The sequence below is a fragment of the Nicotiana tabacum genome, chromosome 11 (genome assembly GCF_000715075.1).
Source record: "Nicotiana tabacum cultivar K326 chromosome 11, ASM71507v2, whole genome shotgun sequence".
NCBI lineage: Eukaryota > Viridiplantae > Streptophyta > Magnoliopsida > Solanales > Solanaceae > Nicotiana > Nicotiana tabacum.
This window is the reverse complement of record NC_134090.1, coordinates 15,059,307-15,079,190: the sequence shown is the minus strand read 5'-3', so window position 1 is coordinate 15,079,190 and position 19,884 is coordinate 15,059,307. Positions and strand designations below refer to the sequence as shown.

General features: G+C 33.5%; 1 protein-coding gene across 3 annotated transcripts; it reads left to right on the top strand.

Moving 5' to 3' along the window:
* The first annotated feature begins 667 nt into the window (after window positions 1-667).
* LOC107769154 (monocopper oxidase-like protein SKU5) lies at window positions 668-19,406 on the top strand. 3 transcript variants are annotated; one of them, XM_075224824.1, is made up of 10 exons: window positions 668-1,031; window positions 13,427-13,539; window positions 15,000-15,270; window positions 15,967-16,090; window positions 16,655-17,015; window positions 17,401-17,772; window positions 18,537-18,615; window positions 18,710-18,887; window positions 19,017-19,116; window positions 19,226-19,406. In XM_075224824.1, exons 2-10 carry the CDS (start codon window positions 13,511-13,513, stop codon window positions 19,266-19,268), a joined length of 1,557 nt encoding a protein of 518 aa, XP_075080925.1. In that variant the 5' UTR covers window positions 668-1,031; window positions 13,427-13,510; the 3' UTR covers window positions 19,269-19,406. The 3 variants fall into 3 exon arrangements, with proteins under 3 accessions (XP_075080925.1, XP_075080923.1, XP_075080922.1); XM_075224822.1 differs by lacking the exon at window positions 668-1,031 and adding an exon at window positions 12,528-12,777 and having other exon boundaries at window positions 19,017-19,110; XM_075224821.1 differs by lacking the exon at window positions 668-1,031 and adding an exon at window positions 12,528-12,777.
* The last annotated feature ends 478 nt before the right edge of the window (window positions 19,407-19,884 follow it).

Genomic DNA, 19,884 nt, shown 5'->3' with positions numbered 1-19,884 from the left:
ATGTAAGACAAAGGGGTTTGGGTCTTTTGGGTTATGGACTGGGTCGACCCAGTTCGAAATGGACTGGGTCGTAGGGAAGATTGGGCCATTTTTTGGGCCGGTGGCTTGAAATCGAAGAAGAGGCCCAATTCCGACTTTCTTTATATTTTCGCTCTCTTTTCTTCTTTTATTTCTCTAAAACTAAATTATAAAAAATACTTAAACTATTATTAAGAACTAAATTAAGTTATAAAAGCGCAAATTAACTCCCAATAACAATTAACGCACAATTAAGTAATAATTAAGCATAAAATTGTATATTTGGATATTAAATGCTAAAAATGCAAAAGATGCCTATTTTTGTAATTTCTAATTTTTTTGTAAACAAATTTAATTAGTAACAATTATAGAATTAAATCCTACATGCAAATGCGACATATTTTTGTATTTTTTATTAATTTAACAAATAAACAAACACAGACAAATACAAATAATTATCCAAAATATCACAAAATCTCACAAAATTTCACACCAAGGAAAATCATTTTATTTTGAATTTTTTGGGAGTAATTCTCATATAGGGCAAAAATCACGTGCTTATAGGGGTCCACACGGTTTTGGGCGTTACTTGGAGAAGAATAGAAGAAGATTCGGGAGGGGCTATATATTTGGGATTTTCGGACAGAAAGAGGGGGAAAAAATCAGAAAATCGGAAGAAAAAGGGTTCTAGGGTTTTAATTTTGGATTTCTAGATTCTTCTCTTTGGATTTTTGCTTTTTGTTTTCATATATATATAAAGGTTAGTTGATGGGAGTTTCATTTTCAGAGGAAAACACAAAAAAAAATATAGATTGTAGTCTCTTCTTGTGATTTTGATTCTCGAAATGGAGTGAAGCTGAATCGGTGTCCGATTGTTGGAGCTGCTGTTCGAGTTTTGCTTCCGATCGAGTTCCGATTAGTTGCTCGTTGGTTCGTTGCTGTTATTTGTCTTGCTAAAGCTTTGTACATCCTGACAAAGGCTAAGACTAAATTTGAAAGAGAACTTCATTCAGGTTCGTTTCTTCCTCCTATTCTTATATGTATTGTGAATCAAAGCCATAGGGGGGAGCCATTTTAAGATAAATTAGTCAGTAGTATTTTGGGGTCTAATTGATTTTCTTTTTCTGATTTATGGCTGTCGTTCGACGTCACTCCTTGAGTTTCCTTGTGGCGAGTCTCTTCGTCAGAATTGGAATGAATTAAAGTGTGTTTGATTCTCTAGTTTTGAGTTACCATTCTTCTGATTTCATTTGTGTATTATAAAATGGCTCCCTGTTTTGAAACATCATAAATATGAATTTTGAGGCTAAAATTGACTAGTACTGTTAGATTGCTTCTTAAATATTATGCATGGTGTTTAGCTCTTCTTGAATCTGATTTAATTTAGTTCCATTCATATTTGCAATGTTAATATCGGGATCTCCACCTTTAAGGATTGGCATAAGTATCTAATAAGTAAAATAACAGTATGTGTCTTCAATCTCTTGTTTCAAACATAGAATGTGTGTGGGCGAGTTTTTCTATTATTGCGGATTGTTCTAAATATTGAACAAGTTGGTCATCTGCTTGAGGGTTTACATATCCCCGATGAAGTCTATAATTGGCTAAGTGTGTTGAAATGTGTTCTTAATTTCCTAAACCATATTGCCTTCTCGTGATGCCTTCTCGTAGCGCTGAAACTGTATTGTATTCTAAAGATCATCATTCTCACTTATGGTAATATGCTCAATCTTAGTTGAGTTTGTGATGGAATCTTTAATTGTGAAAAGTAATGGATTTCTGGCAAACATTTTGGGTGAGTATTTGTTGAAGTTTTGCTAGACCATCGTATGTTCACCTATTCTGCTAGATACTCCTATGCGATTAGTATCACTTAATTGCCGTATCCTGTTTTGAGCACATAAATCATTTTGTGTTCTGTTGGAACAATTTGATAAGTATTGAGTTGGTTGGTGCGTAATTGCAAGTTAGAATAGGGAATCAAATTGTGAGAATTGGGGTGTTTAGATCTTTTAATGGCTCTTCTTAATGGCTTTGATTCACTTTGCCTTTATTACTTCACATGTCTCCCTTGGTTCGATTAACTGAAGGTTCTATTTTTTGAATGCTACTGTTTGATTCTATGTGATGAGAAATTGTTTGAATGATCGTTGGGTCGTGGGAAGTGGGAAAGGCCGAAGCCCATTAGCAATTGATTTGTTTGGGAGAAATTCAAAAATAGCCAGATTTACAACTGGTTGTTCAAAAATAGCCAAGTTTCAAAAGTAATCGAAATTTAGCCACTTTTCATGTAAAGATAAATTTGAGCGAAAACACTGTTCAAACCCGAAAAATACGCCAGGATATTATACTGGAGTTCCAGCATAAGTATGCTTGAACTCCAGCATAAGTATGCTTGAACTCCAGCATATTATACTGGAGTTCCAGGATAAGTATGCTTGAACTCCAGCATAATATGATGGAGTTCCGGCATAAGTACACTAGAACTCGAGCATAATATACTGGAGTTCCAGCAAGTATAATTGTCCAGTATAATATACTGGAGTTTGGAGTACCAGTGCTTCAGTCTCCAGTATATTATACTGGAGTCAGCAAAGTATACCGGTCCAGCATAATATGCTGGAGTTCATACACAGGTGCACCGAACTCCAGTATATTATGCTAGACCGGTCTCTGTTGCAGCAAAATAGTGGCTATTTTTCATTGACTTCATAAACACTGGCTATTTTTGAATGACCAGTCCAAAAACTGGCTATACCGTGCTATTTTTACGATTTGTTTCCATGCTTTAGGTATCGGGCCCGGTCTAATAAAATGAACTATTAAAAAGGGAATGAGTATGAAATTAATTTTTTTTATTTCTTTATTTTTATTTTTTTTTCTCTTATTAATATATTATCCGTTAGGAGCATGCTTAGGCCGACCACATTTGGGTAGGCAAACCTTTAGGATATTCATATTTTAGCTTCTTTCTGAGGCGAGAGGTCCCCCCTTCGTTAAATTTATCCGGGGAATGCCCCGAAGGATTTGTATATATTTTATTCGGGGTATGCCTCGAAGTATTTGTATTTGGAGGCCGATAGTAGAACTCGTAGTATTTTTGTTTCTATTTTTATTTTTTATTTTATTAGGTGGGGACAACCTCAAGCCTCGTGTGTGTTTCTTTGCTTTTCTGTATTTTTACCTCAACTTGAATATTTTAAAAGCCAACTAGATCGGGTACGCAACCGTAATTTTCACGGGACTTGGGGAGTGCCTAACACCTTCTCCCCGAGTCAAATGAACCCCCTTACCTAAAATCTATAGTGTAGACTTAGTTTTGGAGTCCAAAGTGTTTTAAAGGAAAAATTATTTTTTTTAAAAACGATGACCTGACACACCGAAATTAAAGTCAGGTGGCGACTCTGAATTATTTTATTTTAAATACAATTTTGTCCCTTTTTAATTGAAAACCCTTTTGAGCTTCAAAATCACTTCTATATTTTTAAGAGGGGTTAGTGGTTTGTAAAAAAAGGGGTGTGACAGTGTTTGGCCGGAGCCTTTCAGTCCCGAGTGAAGTAGTTTCGGCGTCTATATCGAGGGTATGCCTTTTTAAGAGTCTTACAAGTTCGATATATAGCCTTAACTTTGAGATCGGGTTTATGCCTTTAGTAAGGTCATACAAGTTTTACATGCCTTTGAGGTCTTACAATTTTGGATACTTGGTACAAGTATGGTTCATGCCTTGCTTGAGGCCTTACAGATATTGTCATTCGGTACAAGTGTGGTTCATGCCTTGCTTGAGGTCTTACAGATATTGTTGTTGCCTTATATAGATCTTACGAGACCGAGGTTGCCCGCATGTGGTCTTATGGCCTCGGGTTTTGATAAGTCGGTGGAGGTGGTGATTGGCGGCAATCCCCGAGTCATCGTGGGTTTTTGGCTCGGGATCCATTACTTGTAAACTTGGTATTGCCTCATCGAGGGCTTGCGATTTTGGAGTTCCTGACCCGGAGGTCATGTGGCCTTGAGTTTTCGACGCTAGTCCCCCAGTGTTTGGGACGTTTTTGGCTTTGGAGTTGTTTTGTGATCTTGATGTTGCCTCATTGAGGGATTGCGAGTTAGGAGCTCCGACTCGAGGGTCGCATTGTTTTGAGTTGTTGACGCCAGTCCCCGAGTGTTCGGGTCGTTTTTGACAGAGGAGCCATTTTTGCAAAAATATCGAGATTCTTTGATTACTTGGTACAAGTATACACGTTTTTGCTGTTACGGGCTCGGTTGTTCTATGCGGACATGCTTTGTTCGGCCGTTTATCCCGGTACATTATTTTCCGATCGAGACCCCACTTAGCGGCGTTAGCGCATCTTGGCTTCTCCGAGTAGGTGACCTTCCAGGGGGATGCCCCTCAGTATTTGAGGTTGATTGCAAAAGAAGCCTTGAATACTTCTTGGGTTTTCCTTAGGTAGTATATAGATGTTGCCTCATTAAAAATCTTACAGGTAAAACCCTTCTTGGGATAAAAACCCGGTCGAAGGAAAAGAGTGCAACGCATGCTTTTGAAACCTAAGGCCTTCGAACTGGTAAAAGCTTCGGCTATTTCGACTGGATACCTGCATTCAGGTTAGTATAAATTGTAATTGAAAAAGGGGGATGGCTATACCTTAGTGTTGACGGTGCTTCGGATCTCGATGTGATTCAATCACTTGTTATGAGGACTCAGTACAGTCCTTTGTTTTGTTTAGTCGGGGTAGTCAAGAGTGTAGCTTGTTATCGCTATTTTACTGTTTGCTTATCCTTTGGCTCTTTCAAGGGTGGAGGTACTGGCGCCGACGTCACATCGTGCACCGCAAATATTTCTTTGCCGCATGCTATTCCCCGTAGACAGTTTTAATCCCATCCTTTGTCGGGAATTTCATCATTTGATGGAGGGTGGATGGTACTGCTCTCATGCAGTGTATCCATGGCCTTCCGAGTAAGGCGTTGTACCTCATATCTCCTTCGATGACATGGAGTTTGGCATTTTGGGTTGTGCCGGCCACGTTGACTGGGAGGGTGATTTCCCCTTTCGTTGTTTCGCTCGCCATGTTGAATCCGTTGAGGACTCGAGAGGCGGGCACGATTTAGTCAAGCAGTCCGAGCTGCTCTACCACCCTCGACCTGATGATATTGACCGAGCTACCTGGATCTACAAGTACACGTTTAATTTGAAATGTATTTGCAAGGAAAGAGATTACCAGTGCATTGTTGTGAGGCTGAGACAAGGTCTCGATGTCCTCGTCGCTGAATGTAAGAGCATCTTCGGGTATGTAACCCCGAGTTCGCTTTTCTCTGGTGATGGATATTTTTGTTCTTCTCATCATGGGCTCATGTGGGGCATCGATGCCTCCCAAGATCATGTGGATGACATGTTGTGGCTCATTTGTTTCATTCTTCTTGGTCGCCTCTCTTTCCCGAAACTGATTTTTGGCCCGGTCGCTGAGGAATTCTCGGAGGTGACCTTTACTGAGTAGTTGGGCTACTTCTTCTCAGAGCTCGTAGCAATCCTAGGTCTTGTGGTCGTGCATGTTGTGAAATTCACACACTAAGTTATGATTTCTTTGCGAAGGATCTGATTGCACAGGCCTGGGCCACCCGACGTCTCTGATTTTACTATGGCGAACACGATGTCTGATATGTCGACGTTGAAGTTGTATTCCGACAAGCGAGGTGCCTCCGTTGGCCCTATGTGCCTATTGAATCCAGCTCTGTTGACGAGCCCCCAAGAATTTTGGCCTCAGTCCATCCTTCGATCATTGCGGGGTATGTTGCGCCTCAGGGCGTTTGTCCTGTCTTCGGTGTATGGCTGGTACCTTTCTTTGTTTGGCTTAGGCTCCTTCGCAAAAAGCTTGCTTGGGTATACCGAGCCCGAGGGGGCTCCTAGTTGGTCGTCCTCGACCCTGATTTTCGATTGATATCGATTGTGAACGTTCGACCAGGTCACGGTGGGATATTCAACCAGATTCTATTTTAGCTGCTTCAAAGCCACCGAGCTTCGTTCATTCAAACCTTGAGTGAAGGCCTGCATTGCCCAGTCGTCGGAGACTAGTGGTAGTTCGATTCGTTCCATTTGAAAGCGATATACGAACTCTCGCAGTATCTCATTCTCCCTCTGCTTGATCTTGAAGACGTCAGATTTCCTTGTTGCTACTTTGATGGCACTGGCATGCGCTTTTATGAAAGAATCCACTAGCATGGCAAATGAGTCTATAGAGTTAGGAGCTAGGTTGTGATACCACATCATGGCCCCTTTTAAGAGTGTTTTCCCGAACTTCTTTAGCAAGACGGACTCGATCTCGTCGTCCTTTAGGTCGTTGCCCTTTACTGCGCAAGTGCATGCATTGACGTGCTCGTTGGGGTCTGAGGTTCCATTGTACTTCGGAAGATTGGGCATTCTGAACTTCTTTGGAATGGGTTTTAGGTCCACTTCCTGCGGGAACGACTTTTGCACGAACTTCTTCGAGTCTACTCCTTTTAGAATCGGGGGTGCGCCCGGAATTTGATCGACCCTAGAATTGTAGGTCTCTACCTTCTTGTAGTTGGCTTCTATCTTCTTATCGTGCGACTCGATCCTCTTTGTGAGGTCCTCGAGAATCTTTACGATGGCGGGGTCGGATGTCGACCCGTTGTTGCTTGATCTCTTTGGTACCTGCTCGGCTGGGGGGCCGTCCCTGGTGCTACCGTGCTGGGAGTTTTCTGGTGACTTTGTAGCTGAGCAATCGCCAACTGTTGTGCCTATAACATTTCAAAAATAACGTGAAGGCTAACCTCCCGTTCTTCCCTAGTTGGGGTTTTCTGCGCTTCTTGTTGGTCTCATTGGTGCACGTTCCTATTAGTGTGGGAGCTTATATCGACGTGTTGGACGTCGCGTGAGACCGCGTCCATGGGAATTTGTTATGGTGCATTCTCAGGGTTTCATGGTGGTACACCAACACCTGGAACATCCATACCATTCTCTCCATGGTTCTCAAGATTGTTGTTTACAGAGTGAGACATTTTGAACTGAAATCAAAGATCCTGGACAAGAAAAAGTGTGAAAGATAACTTGCGTTATGCAGTAAAACCAGCAAGAAAATAATAACTATTATTTTTAGCCCCATGGCGGGCGCCAAACTGTTTACCGTGAAAATAGTAATAACAATTAAATTTGATTTTATGGTTATCAAAATACGTAATTTATTTTTATGTTAGTTTTTAGGCAATGGATGCTAAAGTAAGAGACTAGAAAGCAATATTGAAACTTAAAAACAATGTGTTAATCAAACCGAATGGTTGTCAATCGGGACCTCGAGCTTGCTTATCGGGGCCCGGGGTCGAGTCTGATGTCCGCTGAGGGTAGTTGATGGACGACTAACAATTATAATAAAATCAATGGCGACTCTTTATGGCCAATAATAAGCAATAAATAAAACACAATGGATATGAACAATAAATGCAAGTAATGAAATCAAGAGAATATGTTAGAGAGTAGAGAGAATATTCTTGTGTATTTAGTATTGAGCAACAGGTGTTTACAAAATGGCATGGATCCCCTTTATATATGAGGGAGAATCCCAACATAGTACAAAAAGCATTAATTACAAAGATATGGAGATGATACAACTAGTTAATGCCTTGATTCGTTTTGGGCTAGTCCACTAGACTTTGTCAGCCCTATTTATGCGCCTTGGGAACTCTCCACTTTCTCTCCGTAACCGTCGGTCTGTATTGCTCCGAGGTCGAGCGTTGATGGCCCTCGAGGGATGAAACTCGACCGTGATCTCGAGCCTTCGAGACGTGCTTGCGAGGCGTCGTAACGACGGAAAATTGGACCCTCCGATTTTACCGTATACACACTCGCCCCTATATAAACGGAACATGATCTGGCAAGTCGATGAATATAAAGCTAATAGAACTTGAAGTGAGACTGTGCCAATGATCTATATTATATTAAAAGGAGAGTAATATGTATTGTGGTTAAGCCAAGTGGCAAGCTAAATGGAAGCCACTTGGCAATTTTAGGACAACATTAATAATTAGAAATTATATATAGAAACATAATTAATGGAAGTAGTTTAATGAATCTTATACATAATCTAAATAGATCTTAGACAAATCTAATCTATATATCTATAATTAAATTTATATGTGTATTTGTATCTATATCTATATCTATATATTGATCTACTCATAGATTTTTTTCTATATTAGCTAGAAATATGGAGGTAAAAAATTAATTAAAAACTATAATAAAAAAAATAAAAATATATAAAGACGTAAATTGAGATAACCTATAACTATTTATACTTTGGAGTAAGTTAAAATATAGAATAAAACTAAAATTTACTTAAAATATTAAGGATTTATTTGAGTTTAAAAATTAAATAATTTCAGGCAGCAAAATAAGATCTTACATACAGTATACAAATTATTTATAAGGTAAGAGAAAAATTAAATAATCAACAAAAGATAACAAGAATTATAAATTCATATTAGTACTGATAAATCGTGCAAACGAATATTTTATACGTAAATATTACTAAAACATTTAGATATAATGTGTTCGAACAATTAAGAAAAATATTTTTCTATGATTATATTTGAATTGAGTTCAGTTAGTTTAAATTTGAAAGCATAACATAATTTTTTAAAAATATGGTCCAATTAAAAAAAAATAGAATGATAAAAATTATTTAAATTTGAGATGAGAAAGTTTTTAAATTTTTATCTATATTATATTAGAATGAGTGTGGCAAAAATAAATACTAAATTCAAACAGGCTAATAAAAATTCATATGACAATGTTAATATTATTGAATAAAACAAAATCAAAAATAACGAATAAATAGAGAAAAAATAAAAAATCAAATTTTTTATCATTGGAAAAAGGGTCAAACTTATTTGAATTTCAGATGAGAAAGTTTTTTATATTATACTAAGAAAAGTCATAATATAAGTCCACATAACTCAAGTCTAATAGTTAAAATCAAAAACTAAAAAAATTGAACAATAAAAATAAATTAGAGATAATGTAAGGACATTTATAAATCATAAGTTTAGAAAATAAAATAAAATAAATATACAATACTTAAAAATATTATTAAATTTTAAATAATTTAAAATTTTCGAGCAATGTTTTTAAAACAAAATAAATATTTATTTCATAATTAAAAAAATTATATATTTATCTTATATTATTAAAGAAAAGTAGTTGATAATGAATATTAAATAAATTTACAAGTTAATGAAAAGCCACATAAAATGTAATAAGACTATAGATTAAAAAATAGCAAAATTATGTTAAATTATTAGAAATTTAAAAGAAAAAGCTATTTGAATTTGAGATTAGAAAGTTCTTAAAACTATGGTGCGAATGCTCAAATTATGGATAATACCACGAAATTAAAGTCTTACTTGTGAAAGATAAAACAATAATAAAAAATAAAATTTTTAAACGACAAAATAAATTTCTAATATAGGTAATTTTACAAAAATTAAATTTGTATCTTAAAACTAAAAAAGAAAGAAAATTTATGTAAAGAAATAAAATGATAATGAAAATATTATTACAACATTTAGATATGTTCAAACAATTACGAAAATATTTTTCTATGATTAATATCTAAATTGAGTGCAGTTAGTTTGAGTTTGAATGCATAGCATAATTTTTTAAAAATGCGGTCCATTTTAGAAAATAGAATGTAAGAATTATTTGAATTTGAGATGAGATTATTTTTTTCTTTTTTAAAATATTATGTAAAGAACTAAAATGACAGTAAAAATATTACTACAATATTTAGAAATAATGTGTTAAAACAATTAAGAAATTTTTTTCTATGATTAAATAAAATTTTAAAAATACGAAATAAATTTCTAATATTGGTAATCTTACTAATGAAAATTAAAGATTAAATTGTATCTTATAGCTAAAAAAGGACGAAAATTTAACTGCATCTAATACAAAATTAATTATAAGAGAACTCAATTCATTTGGAACATGATAATCAAATAACTTATGTATTAATATTTTAGACTAATTAAAAGTTACAATTTAAAATAAAATATGACATTATTTTGGATCTAGGTAAAACATTAATATAAAAACTAATTAACATTTGTAGTAGGAAGAGAATGTATATATAAAAAAAATTGAGGTAGTGTGAGGATACTTATACTTTAAATTAATTTAAAAATAGATAAAATAAAATAATTAAATTATATTTAAAAATATTACTGATAAATTTAAATGATTAAAATATTATGAATAAGAGGATAAAAGCATAAAAATATACCAAATTTCAAGAATAAAATATTTATTTTTATTAAATACTATTAAAAGGATAAAAAGTAAGACATTAATTTAATTATAAGCTAATAAACAAATTATATGATAGTATAATAATATTAAATATTAAATAATACAATAACTATAATAAAAGAACAAAAAAAAAGAATTTATGTAAAAGTGATGTGATGAATAAGATATATTTGACTTCCAGATAAAAACAAAGTGATAATAAGAATTTTGTTAAGATAATATGATCTAATGTGCTCAAACAAGAGAGATCACAATATGACATGTTTAGTATTCTTTAATATCGACAGCGGAACGAAATACAAGTACCAAAATCAAGGGGTTAGGTTGCTACAAATATATATTAAAAAGATTGGTTGTTCACTACGAGATTTGAACAATAATTTCATATCATGTTTCATAATTAAATTCCCATGTTATATAATTTTTATCTGAGAGGTTTATATTTTAAGGTTATTTGTAGATAATTCAAACAACCTACATCGCAATTTGAAATAATTTGTCCGCGCATCATGCGAGTACTGATACTAGTTATATTTATAACACATTCGTTAGAATTACCATGATATAGGCAGTAAAATGATAAACGTCACACAACAATTTATATTTTTAAGTCATAAATCATTAAGCTTATATTTTTCATAGCGCGACGTAACAGAATTAAGTTACTCAATACGAATTTAACTGAACAGATGGACCAAAACGCCGTGGAAGAGTAATTATTCTATTCTTTTTCTATTACGAAATTTATGTTGTGAAGTTTTTGAATAATATATATCTGAAACTACTTCAGTTTGCATTGCGCGGTGTTTCCTTTTAGTTTAAAGCTTCTCCTGACTTAACTTATTTGAACAGACAGATTTACCGTCAAAACCAAGGGTGAAACATTTTTAATTTTATTTTTTCAAAATTAAACATAAACAGTTTCTTTTGATACTTTTATACAACTATAAGGGATGCAGTCCTTCGACCTGCTCTACCTATTTCAGCTTAATACTAGTAACTCATTTCATTAATTTCATTTATTGAAGGATCCATTTAGTATTGCCCGATGTTTATATTAAACCAAATAATTTAATCTCAACAATTAAAAATTAAGTTGAAAATACATATAATATCTATGGTGAAGTAATAAATGTGAGTATACAAGAGTATATGTCTTGCATTCATTTGTTTGGTATAAACACTTGGATGCACATAAGCTTTTATCCTACTTCATTTTGAGTTTTAATAAACTCCTCTACGTTCGTACACTAAAAATTAAAAGTTAAGATGCACACCATGTGAGCTATCCTTCAACTTCATTATACAATAAAAAAAAATTTAACTTGTTTAAAAAAAAAATTTAAAAAAATATTTTTTTATACTACCAATATATTATATTAACTTGTTATAATATAATATACTTTTTTTCAAAATTACATCTTATTTGTTATTGATAATTTATAATAAGTGTAAAAGTTATATGTAGTTATTTATTAAGTAATTAATTTGATGGTGTAAAACTTTTTGCCCTGTCATTATAAAAGTTAAATGCATAATAAAACGTAAGTATATAATATAGTACATCTCAATGTTGTTAGTTTTTTTTTTCTATTTTTTCCTATTAAAGAATACTGTGATAATGTCCCGAAGGGACGGCCCAGTTGGGTTTGGATGGCGTTGTTCACACGGGCGACGCAGGTTCGAACCACCTCAATGCCCTCTGGGTCTGAGTCTGTCGCACGGGGCTTGCCTAGTATAGTTTAAATTCTCTGTGTAATTTGCAGGTTATTATATAGTGGTGGTTCCAAAAAAAAAAAAAAAGTTACTGCGATAAATTTGGCGAGTTTTACTGCAGCTACGTGGAAGAGACAATTATGAGAAAGAGAATAATAATGAGCAATCTTGGATGGCAAAATAACATATTTTGCTAGTCTAGTAATTTTGTCTTGTTTTTAAAAAATAATTGCTCTCTTTTCATAACCATAGTTATGGTCATCTTAAGGAAATATAATATTCGCAAAAGTTAATATCCTATCGATAACAAATACGTAGCTTATATAAGGGTCTGCAGGATCCAGCAAATATATAGTTGTGTACTGCTTATTATTAGAGAAAAACAATGCTCTGAAAGAGAAAGCTATAAAGAATTTTTCATCTTTTTTGCCTCTTTTGTCTGAGCTTTAATTTTTCTTCTTTAACTCCTCCTTTTCACAGAATACAACGTTTCTAAACCTATATATTGAAACCCCCTTTGTATCTCTAGCTTCATTAATCATCATAATTATAGTGAGATTAATAATTTATTAAGGAGAATATAATCAATGAGGGGATCACCAATATGGCTAGTTCTCTCGTTGGTTCTTTGCTCTTTACTTTCCATGCAAGCCATTATTGGAGAAGAAATTTTTCTTGAATGGCATGTTGCTGAAGACAATAATATCAAACCAATCTCTGTGGATCAACCAGTATGATTTCAAAACTCTTCATTTTTTTTTCTTTATTACTTGACTGGTTTTCTATGTTAGTGAACAAAGAGGCAGATTGCATGAAATATCCTGCATTCACGCAGGGTTCGGGGAAGGGTCGCATCCAAAGGGATGAAATATAGGTAGCCTACCTCATGCAAGCATCAATGGCTGATTTCAAAAGTTGAATTTTTCATATTTTCATTACCATATAGATGAGAGAGAAACATTTAATGATGAAGAAGGGAATAAAAATAAATGCTTGATTTAGTGGGATCTATTTATTTTCTAAACCTGCCCAAATCGTAAAAAATCTTTCATTATTGAAATAAACCACAAGTGATGTTATTTATATATATAGTCTTAAATAAGAGACCTACCATGTAAAAATCTCAACAAAAAAAGGGCCTTCCAGTGCATAAAATATCTGGCGTTCATGTAGGGTTTGGGGAAGGACTGCACCTTAAAAATGTAGGTAGTGTACCCTAGACCCTAGTACAAGTATTGGTGGTTGATTCCACAGTTCAAACCCGTGACCTATAAGTCACATGGACCTAAAGTTGTCTCCAAGGCTCCCCTTCTGTATAAGTATATGCAAAATTATTGTCTTCAAGGTTTAATTTGTAATCTTGATTTTGTACATTTTCAGGTGATAACTATCAATGGTAAGTTTCCTGGGCCTCTTCTCAACGCCTCCACCAATGATAATATTCATGTCAATGTGTTCAACGATATGGATCAATATCCTGTTCTCATTACATGGTAAATTTTCTTCTTTACTGCTACTATACCACGATGTATTCAATTAATTTTCTGTTTACGTTACTGCTAATTAAATAGACACTTCTTATTCTTTGCATTTACTGTTTCATCACCATGGAGGGTCGGTTATAATTGTTTTTATAATCTAGTTGGAGTTGACGCTTCATCTTATTTTCCTATTAAATCTAATTGGTAGCAATGGGGTACACAGGATAATCGACTTCAGCTATTTTTGGATTAGGCTTAGTGATTCATTGATTTGTAAAAATATTTATAAACTTTAAACTTCACATATTTTCCTTAATGACATGCTCAAATAGTTAGATAAATGTCATGTTCTGTTTAAGACCATATATAGGTTCGAAAAGTAATTTAAATAAATGCCAAAAGTTTTTCTTTCTTTTATTTTTAAATTTTATATTTGGTCAACCACCGTCATACACTAGCCGAATTATTGACCCTTAGCGGCATGACCTTATATTAAAATTTACAAATGTATAGTAAAACGGGCAGTCCGGTGCACTCTTGCTATGTGCGGGGTTCAAGAAAAGATCGGATCACAAAAGTCTATTGTACTTAGTAGAGCAGGACTTAAGAGGAAAAAAATCAATACATAGTGGCATAGTGCTTCTTCGGAATAAGAATTGAAGAGAATATTCATTACTACTAGATTTGACTCTGTCATTTTAGGATGGATTGGTTTAAACGTTTTCTTGCACTAACGTACAATACATGAAGAAAAGACACCAATTAACTTTGGGAAATTCTAACACAATAACAACATTAATGCTCTACCAGAGACGGCAAATCTTTTACATATGTAGGTTAATCAATAAATGTCTATTAAAATAGAATTACATATAATTATCTTTTAAATTACATAATTTTATAATATTTCTTACGTTGTCAGTGCAACTATTCTCTAGTTGAAGAATCGGTATTAGACTTCTAGAGAATTATTATTATTACTATTATTATTATCATTAAACTTTTTTTTTTATTACTTTCAGTTCTATTTTTATTTTAGTACGAAGGTAATATGTTGAGCTTAAAGAAAGAAATGATGATTCATATCAGTGGTGGATGTAGGATTTCCGCTAAGAGGGTTCAAAAAAAAATTAAAAGGGACTGTAGTGAGCGAGAATTGAACCAACAACTTCACAAAGGTTTTGCACCCCCTTAAACACTAAGCTATGCTTTTGGGGCATGAGAAGGGCATTCAAAATATAATATATAGAGACGCAAAACAGATTTTGCCTTATATGTACAGTATAATTTCCGGCGAAAGGGGTTCGGGTGAACTCCCTTCCACCCTTTCGCCGGAAAACTTGCCTTATTGTAATAGTGCATAAAACTGAAACTCAAAAAATAAAATAAAATTACTACATAAAAAACTATAACGATTAACAAGGCAAGTTTTCATTTTTGAAAATTTACTAATGACAATATTGGGCCGATAGGAATGGGATCCAACAGAGGCATAACTCGTGGCAAGACGGAGTTTCGGGTACCAATTGTGCGATCCAGCCCGGTACTAATTGGACTTATGAGTTTCAATTGAAAGACCAAATTGGAAGCTTCTTCTATTTCCCAAGCCTATATTTCGAAAAGGCTGGTGGAGGATTCGGCCCAATTCAAGTAAACAATCGGGTCGTGGTCCAACCCCCATTTGCTGAGCCCGATGGTGATTTCAATCTTCTCATTGGTGATTGGTATGAAGATAGCTTTGAGGTAAACAATTTTCCTTAATTTAGTTGTCTCTTCAATAATAAAAATTATGTCCTCTATTTCAGTTTATGTAATCCTTTTTTTTTGACTGTTAAGAAAAACAATTATCATTTCTAAAATTTAAAATAATTTAATTTAAACTCATTATTTTAGCCTTAATGACAAATTTTTACACGCGCACAAAATATTATAACATGTCTAAAATCAAAATATAAAAAATCTTATTTCTTTCTGGAGGGAATTAGTATTTAGCAATAATAATAAGAATATAATCAAAAAGGCATTGAAACAACCATTTATTTGCAAGAGTCTCGTCCTAGGAAAAAACTAATATTGTACGTAAGGTTCTGTGCACAAATAGCCATCCTTACGTCCGATATTTAGGAATTAGCCAATATTTATTTGTCATGAATATTTTAACTAAAAATCTTAATTAAGGGACAATTCAGGATATTCGTATCATGAAAAATTAAACTAAAAACTGAAATTCATGAGACATTAGGTGATTCCTAAATAGCAGCCCATTAGAGTGGTTACCTAGTATCATTTCTAAACAATACATCATGTAGATCAAAAGTCAATATCACTTGTCCTAAATTATAATTTTCTCGAAAATTGAGTTATATGCTTTTTTTACCTAAATAAAAGTTAAAATTTCTTTAATTAATTTTTTTTCTGGACTTGTGCAAAAATGAATAGGTTATTGGAGACAAGTTGGGACATGAGGGCTATAAAAATACTCCAAACATTATGCTTATGAATGGGAAAGGCTCATATTTGGACCCGAAAGCAAAATCCAATGAATCCTTCACAGTACAACAAGGTAATAAGCCCAATATTTACCTTTTTCTATGATATAGCAAGGGCTAGCCAATTTTCGAACTGATAATTGCAAATATTCAGCATTTGCAAAGTCATTGAAAAATAGATATTATTTTATGCGAAGATAAAATCATAGCAAAAATTACCCTAGTTCAAAACACGAAATGCCGGACTATGAAGCTCTCAATGTACAAGCTTCCAGCATATTATGTTGGAATTCCAACAAATTATGAAATTTCAGCACATTATGCTGGAATCTCACATGTAAAATATTTGACCTCCAACATATTATACTGGAATTTTTTTCAGATTTTAAAGGTATTTTTGTTCAGATTTTATCTTTACATGAAAAAGTGACTAAATTTCGATTAATTTTGAAGCTGAGACTATTTTTCAATTATTAATTATAAATAATAGCCCCTATTTTTCTTTCTCGCATAATTATCGTCATATTGCAGTTTGAATTATGATTTTTTCGACCGCTATTATAAATCCGATCACAAAGTGTGAAAATATGCTACGGCAAAAAGTATATTTGAATATTAACAATAATTTTGATTTTCAGGAAAAACATACAGATTGAGGATTTCAAATGTGGGAAGTGAATGGAGTTATAATTTTAGGATCCAAAACCATAGCATGGTATTGGTCGAGACCGAAGGATCGTATACCAATCAAATTACGCTGGATTCGCTGGACGTCCACATGGGCCAATCCTACTCTGTTCTTGTCACAGCTCATCAAGATACTGCTCATTATTACATAGTTGCCACTGCAAAAATGGCAAATTCAACTCAACTACAAACTCTGGAGGTTGTTGCTGTGTTGCATTACGAAAACTCTACCAAACCTGCTAATGGGCCTCTTCCAAATGGGCCTGATCCATTTGATGTGAATTTCTCTATCAGTCAAGCTAGATCCATCAGGTAGGCCCATCTAAAAAAATCCATTTTTGATCATATAGCCTGTTTGGCCAAGTAGAGAAAATATTTTTTTCAAAGTTAACGTGTTTCACCAATTTTTTAGAAGAAAAAAAAAATACTTTTGAGTAGAAGCAGAAGCAGCTTTTGAGAAGTAGAAAAAAGTAGTTTTTCCCCAAAAGCACTTTTGAGAAAAATATACTTATAAGCGTTTTTTAAAAGTTTGGCCAAACATTAATTGTTGCTCAAAAGTGCTTTTCAAATTAATTTAACCAAACACAAACTGTTTCCCACCAGAAATAAGCATTTTTCAAAATAAGTTGATTTTAGATGCTTGGTCAAACATGTTGGGTCATCGACTATTTAGGTCAATTCTTCTTTTTTTCCGCAGGTTGAATTTGACAACAGGTGCAGCAAGGCCTAATCCACAAGGGTCATTTAATGTATCAAATGTGACATTATCACAAACTTTTGTTCTCCAAAATTCAGTGAACAAAAAGAATGGTATGATTAATTATGCCATTAACAATGTCTCTTATGTTACACCACAAACGCCATTAAAATTGGCGGATTATTACCTTAACGGCGGCGCCGGAGTTTACGAGCTCGACAAATTTCCGGCGAACAGTAGCCTACCGGAGACTGTTTACGGCACGTTTGTTGTCTCCGGCGAACACAAAGGATGGCTGGAAATTGTCTTTAAAAATGAGCTAAAAGTGATGGACTCTTGGCACTTGGATGGATTTGGCTTCTTTGTTGTTGGGTAAGTATACAAAAATGGTCCATTTTTTATTTTCCTTGTGGTCATTGAACTTTTTTTTAATCCACTTTGGCCCTTTCCGAACCTTGTAAACGCGGAATTATTCGTGCATTGAACTGCCTTTTACCATTGTTTTGGATTCCGATTAATCCGAACCCATGCTAAAAATTACACTTTGGAAAGTATAACACTTATCAAATGTGGCAATATTTCAGGGCTCGAACCCAAAATTGGGATACTTATCATCCCACGGCAAGCTTTTAATTTGGTGGTGAACTTTTTTCTCTATAGCAATAAAATTATAAAATTATTTTTGTCATATTAAAATAATTGAACTTTATTCATTTTAATAGTGAGGTCACAATTATTTTTTGTCATATTAAAGTGACTTAACTTCAACAATAAGTCGCCTTAGGTTGTCATTATAATAGATACAGTTTGGTGAACTATAATGGGTAAAGTATTATTACTTTAATGAAAAATAATAGTGTTTACTTTATTGTTATTGTGGATACAATATAGTATATTAATGTTATAGTTGCTAACATTTTGTTACTTTAGTTGATATTTGATAACATTTTGTTACTTTAATATAACTGAAAAATAGTTTTGTGATTTTATTATTACAATGAATAAAATTCAATAATCATACGTTAAATAATCCTAAAACACCTGTGAGATAAGAATTATCCCATGATTTTTGAAATTAAATATATATTTATTATTGTTTTGACATCTTGCTGGCTTTTTTGCTCTTGGAATCTCAGATACGGTTCTGGAAATTGGACTCCAAAATCACGTCGTACGTATAATCTTTATGATCCTGTTGTTCGTTCCACTGTTCAGGTAATTATTATTTTTTTTTTAAAACAAAAACAATCAAATTCCTAGCAATTTAGCTATGCTAAAATATTATCAAATTAATGAACATTTTTCATAGGTGTATCCAAAAGGATGGACAGCAGTATATGTATATTTAGACAATCCAGGGATGTGGAATTTAAGGTCACAAAATTTGAAACATTGGTTCTTAGGACAAGAGCTTTATATCAGAGTTTATGACTCTGATCCTAATCCTGCAAAAGAATATCTTCCCCCAAAAACTCTGCTTTATTGTGGTTAGTTCCTATGTTATTTTCTTTCCTTAAATAAATTTTATCTTATTTTCTTTGGAAAAATCAAAATATAGTTGTGCAAGAAAAATATGGTTTTATTTGATTTGATTTTTTTGTGTGCGGAAATTACAGGGAACGTGCAAGCGCCCCCTCCAACACCACCACCAAGTCCAAATCCAGTACCAGCGCCCCCAGCGTCTGCTGCTACTATTACTACTATAAAAAGGCAATGGTGATTTATTCATCTATTGAGACATTTACAACTTTTTTATTTCCATTCTAATTTTTCATATTTATATTTCTTTCCTTTAATTTATGTTGGTTTTTAACTATGTTGACAGGGTTCATATTATTGTGACTATCTTTGTGGTTTTGATCATATGAGATGGGACCTCAAGTAATGCTGGTGCTTATAAGTCATGACATGCAAACTAGCCTTTCATCTTCTTTGTTTTTCCTTATTTTGTATGTTATTCAATTTTTTTTGTTGCATTTTCCTTATAATATATTTAAGTTATACATACACACAACAGTATAAAGAATTTTTTACACTATTATCAGAATTTTTTCTTTTTGAATTTTGGGGTTATCCATATAATACATAGAATGCTCAGCCATGGAGATGATATATGAGTCATAATTCAGCAAAGTAAAGCATTATTCTAAATTGTCACATTTGCACTTGCCTTTACAAAGCACCCCAAGTTCAAAGTTTAATAACTATCATTTTGTCTTGAATTTCATTTATATTTCTTGATAAAGTAATTAAATTTTTGCACTATCAGTATATAACTTAACATACTGTAAAAGATTACTTACTTTATTTAATTTTCTACTGTCAGTATATTGAAAAATTAAACTTTTTATTTTTGGTAAGGAAAAAGGGTCAGAGTTTTGGTTGAAGGACGGTGGATACTTATATATTACAAAACACACACACACTATCAAAATACTCGCAACACTACAGTTTTTAGTCAAAATTATCCCTTATCTTTGAGGG

Coding starts and splice junctions, on each gene's coding strand:
- LOC107769154 (XM_075224821.1), top strand. CDS start 12,634: ATGAGGGGATCACCAATATGGCTAGTTCTCTCGTTGGTTCTTTGCTCT. Junction 17,773..18,536: donor TTTGGCTTCTTTGTTGTTGG/GTAAGTATACAA, acceptor TTGGAATCTCAG/ATACGGTTCTGGAAATTGGA. Junction 18,888..19,016: donor AAAAACTCTGCTTTATTGTG/GTTAGTTCCTAT, acceptor CGGAAATTACAG/GGAACGTGCAAGCGCCCCCT.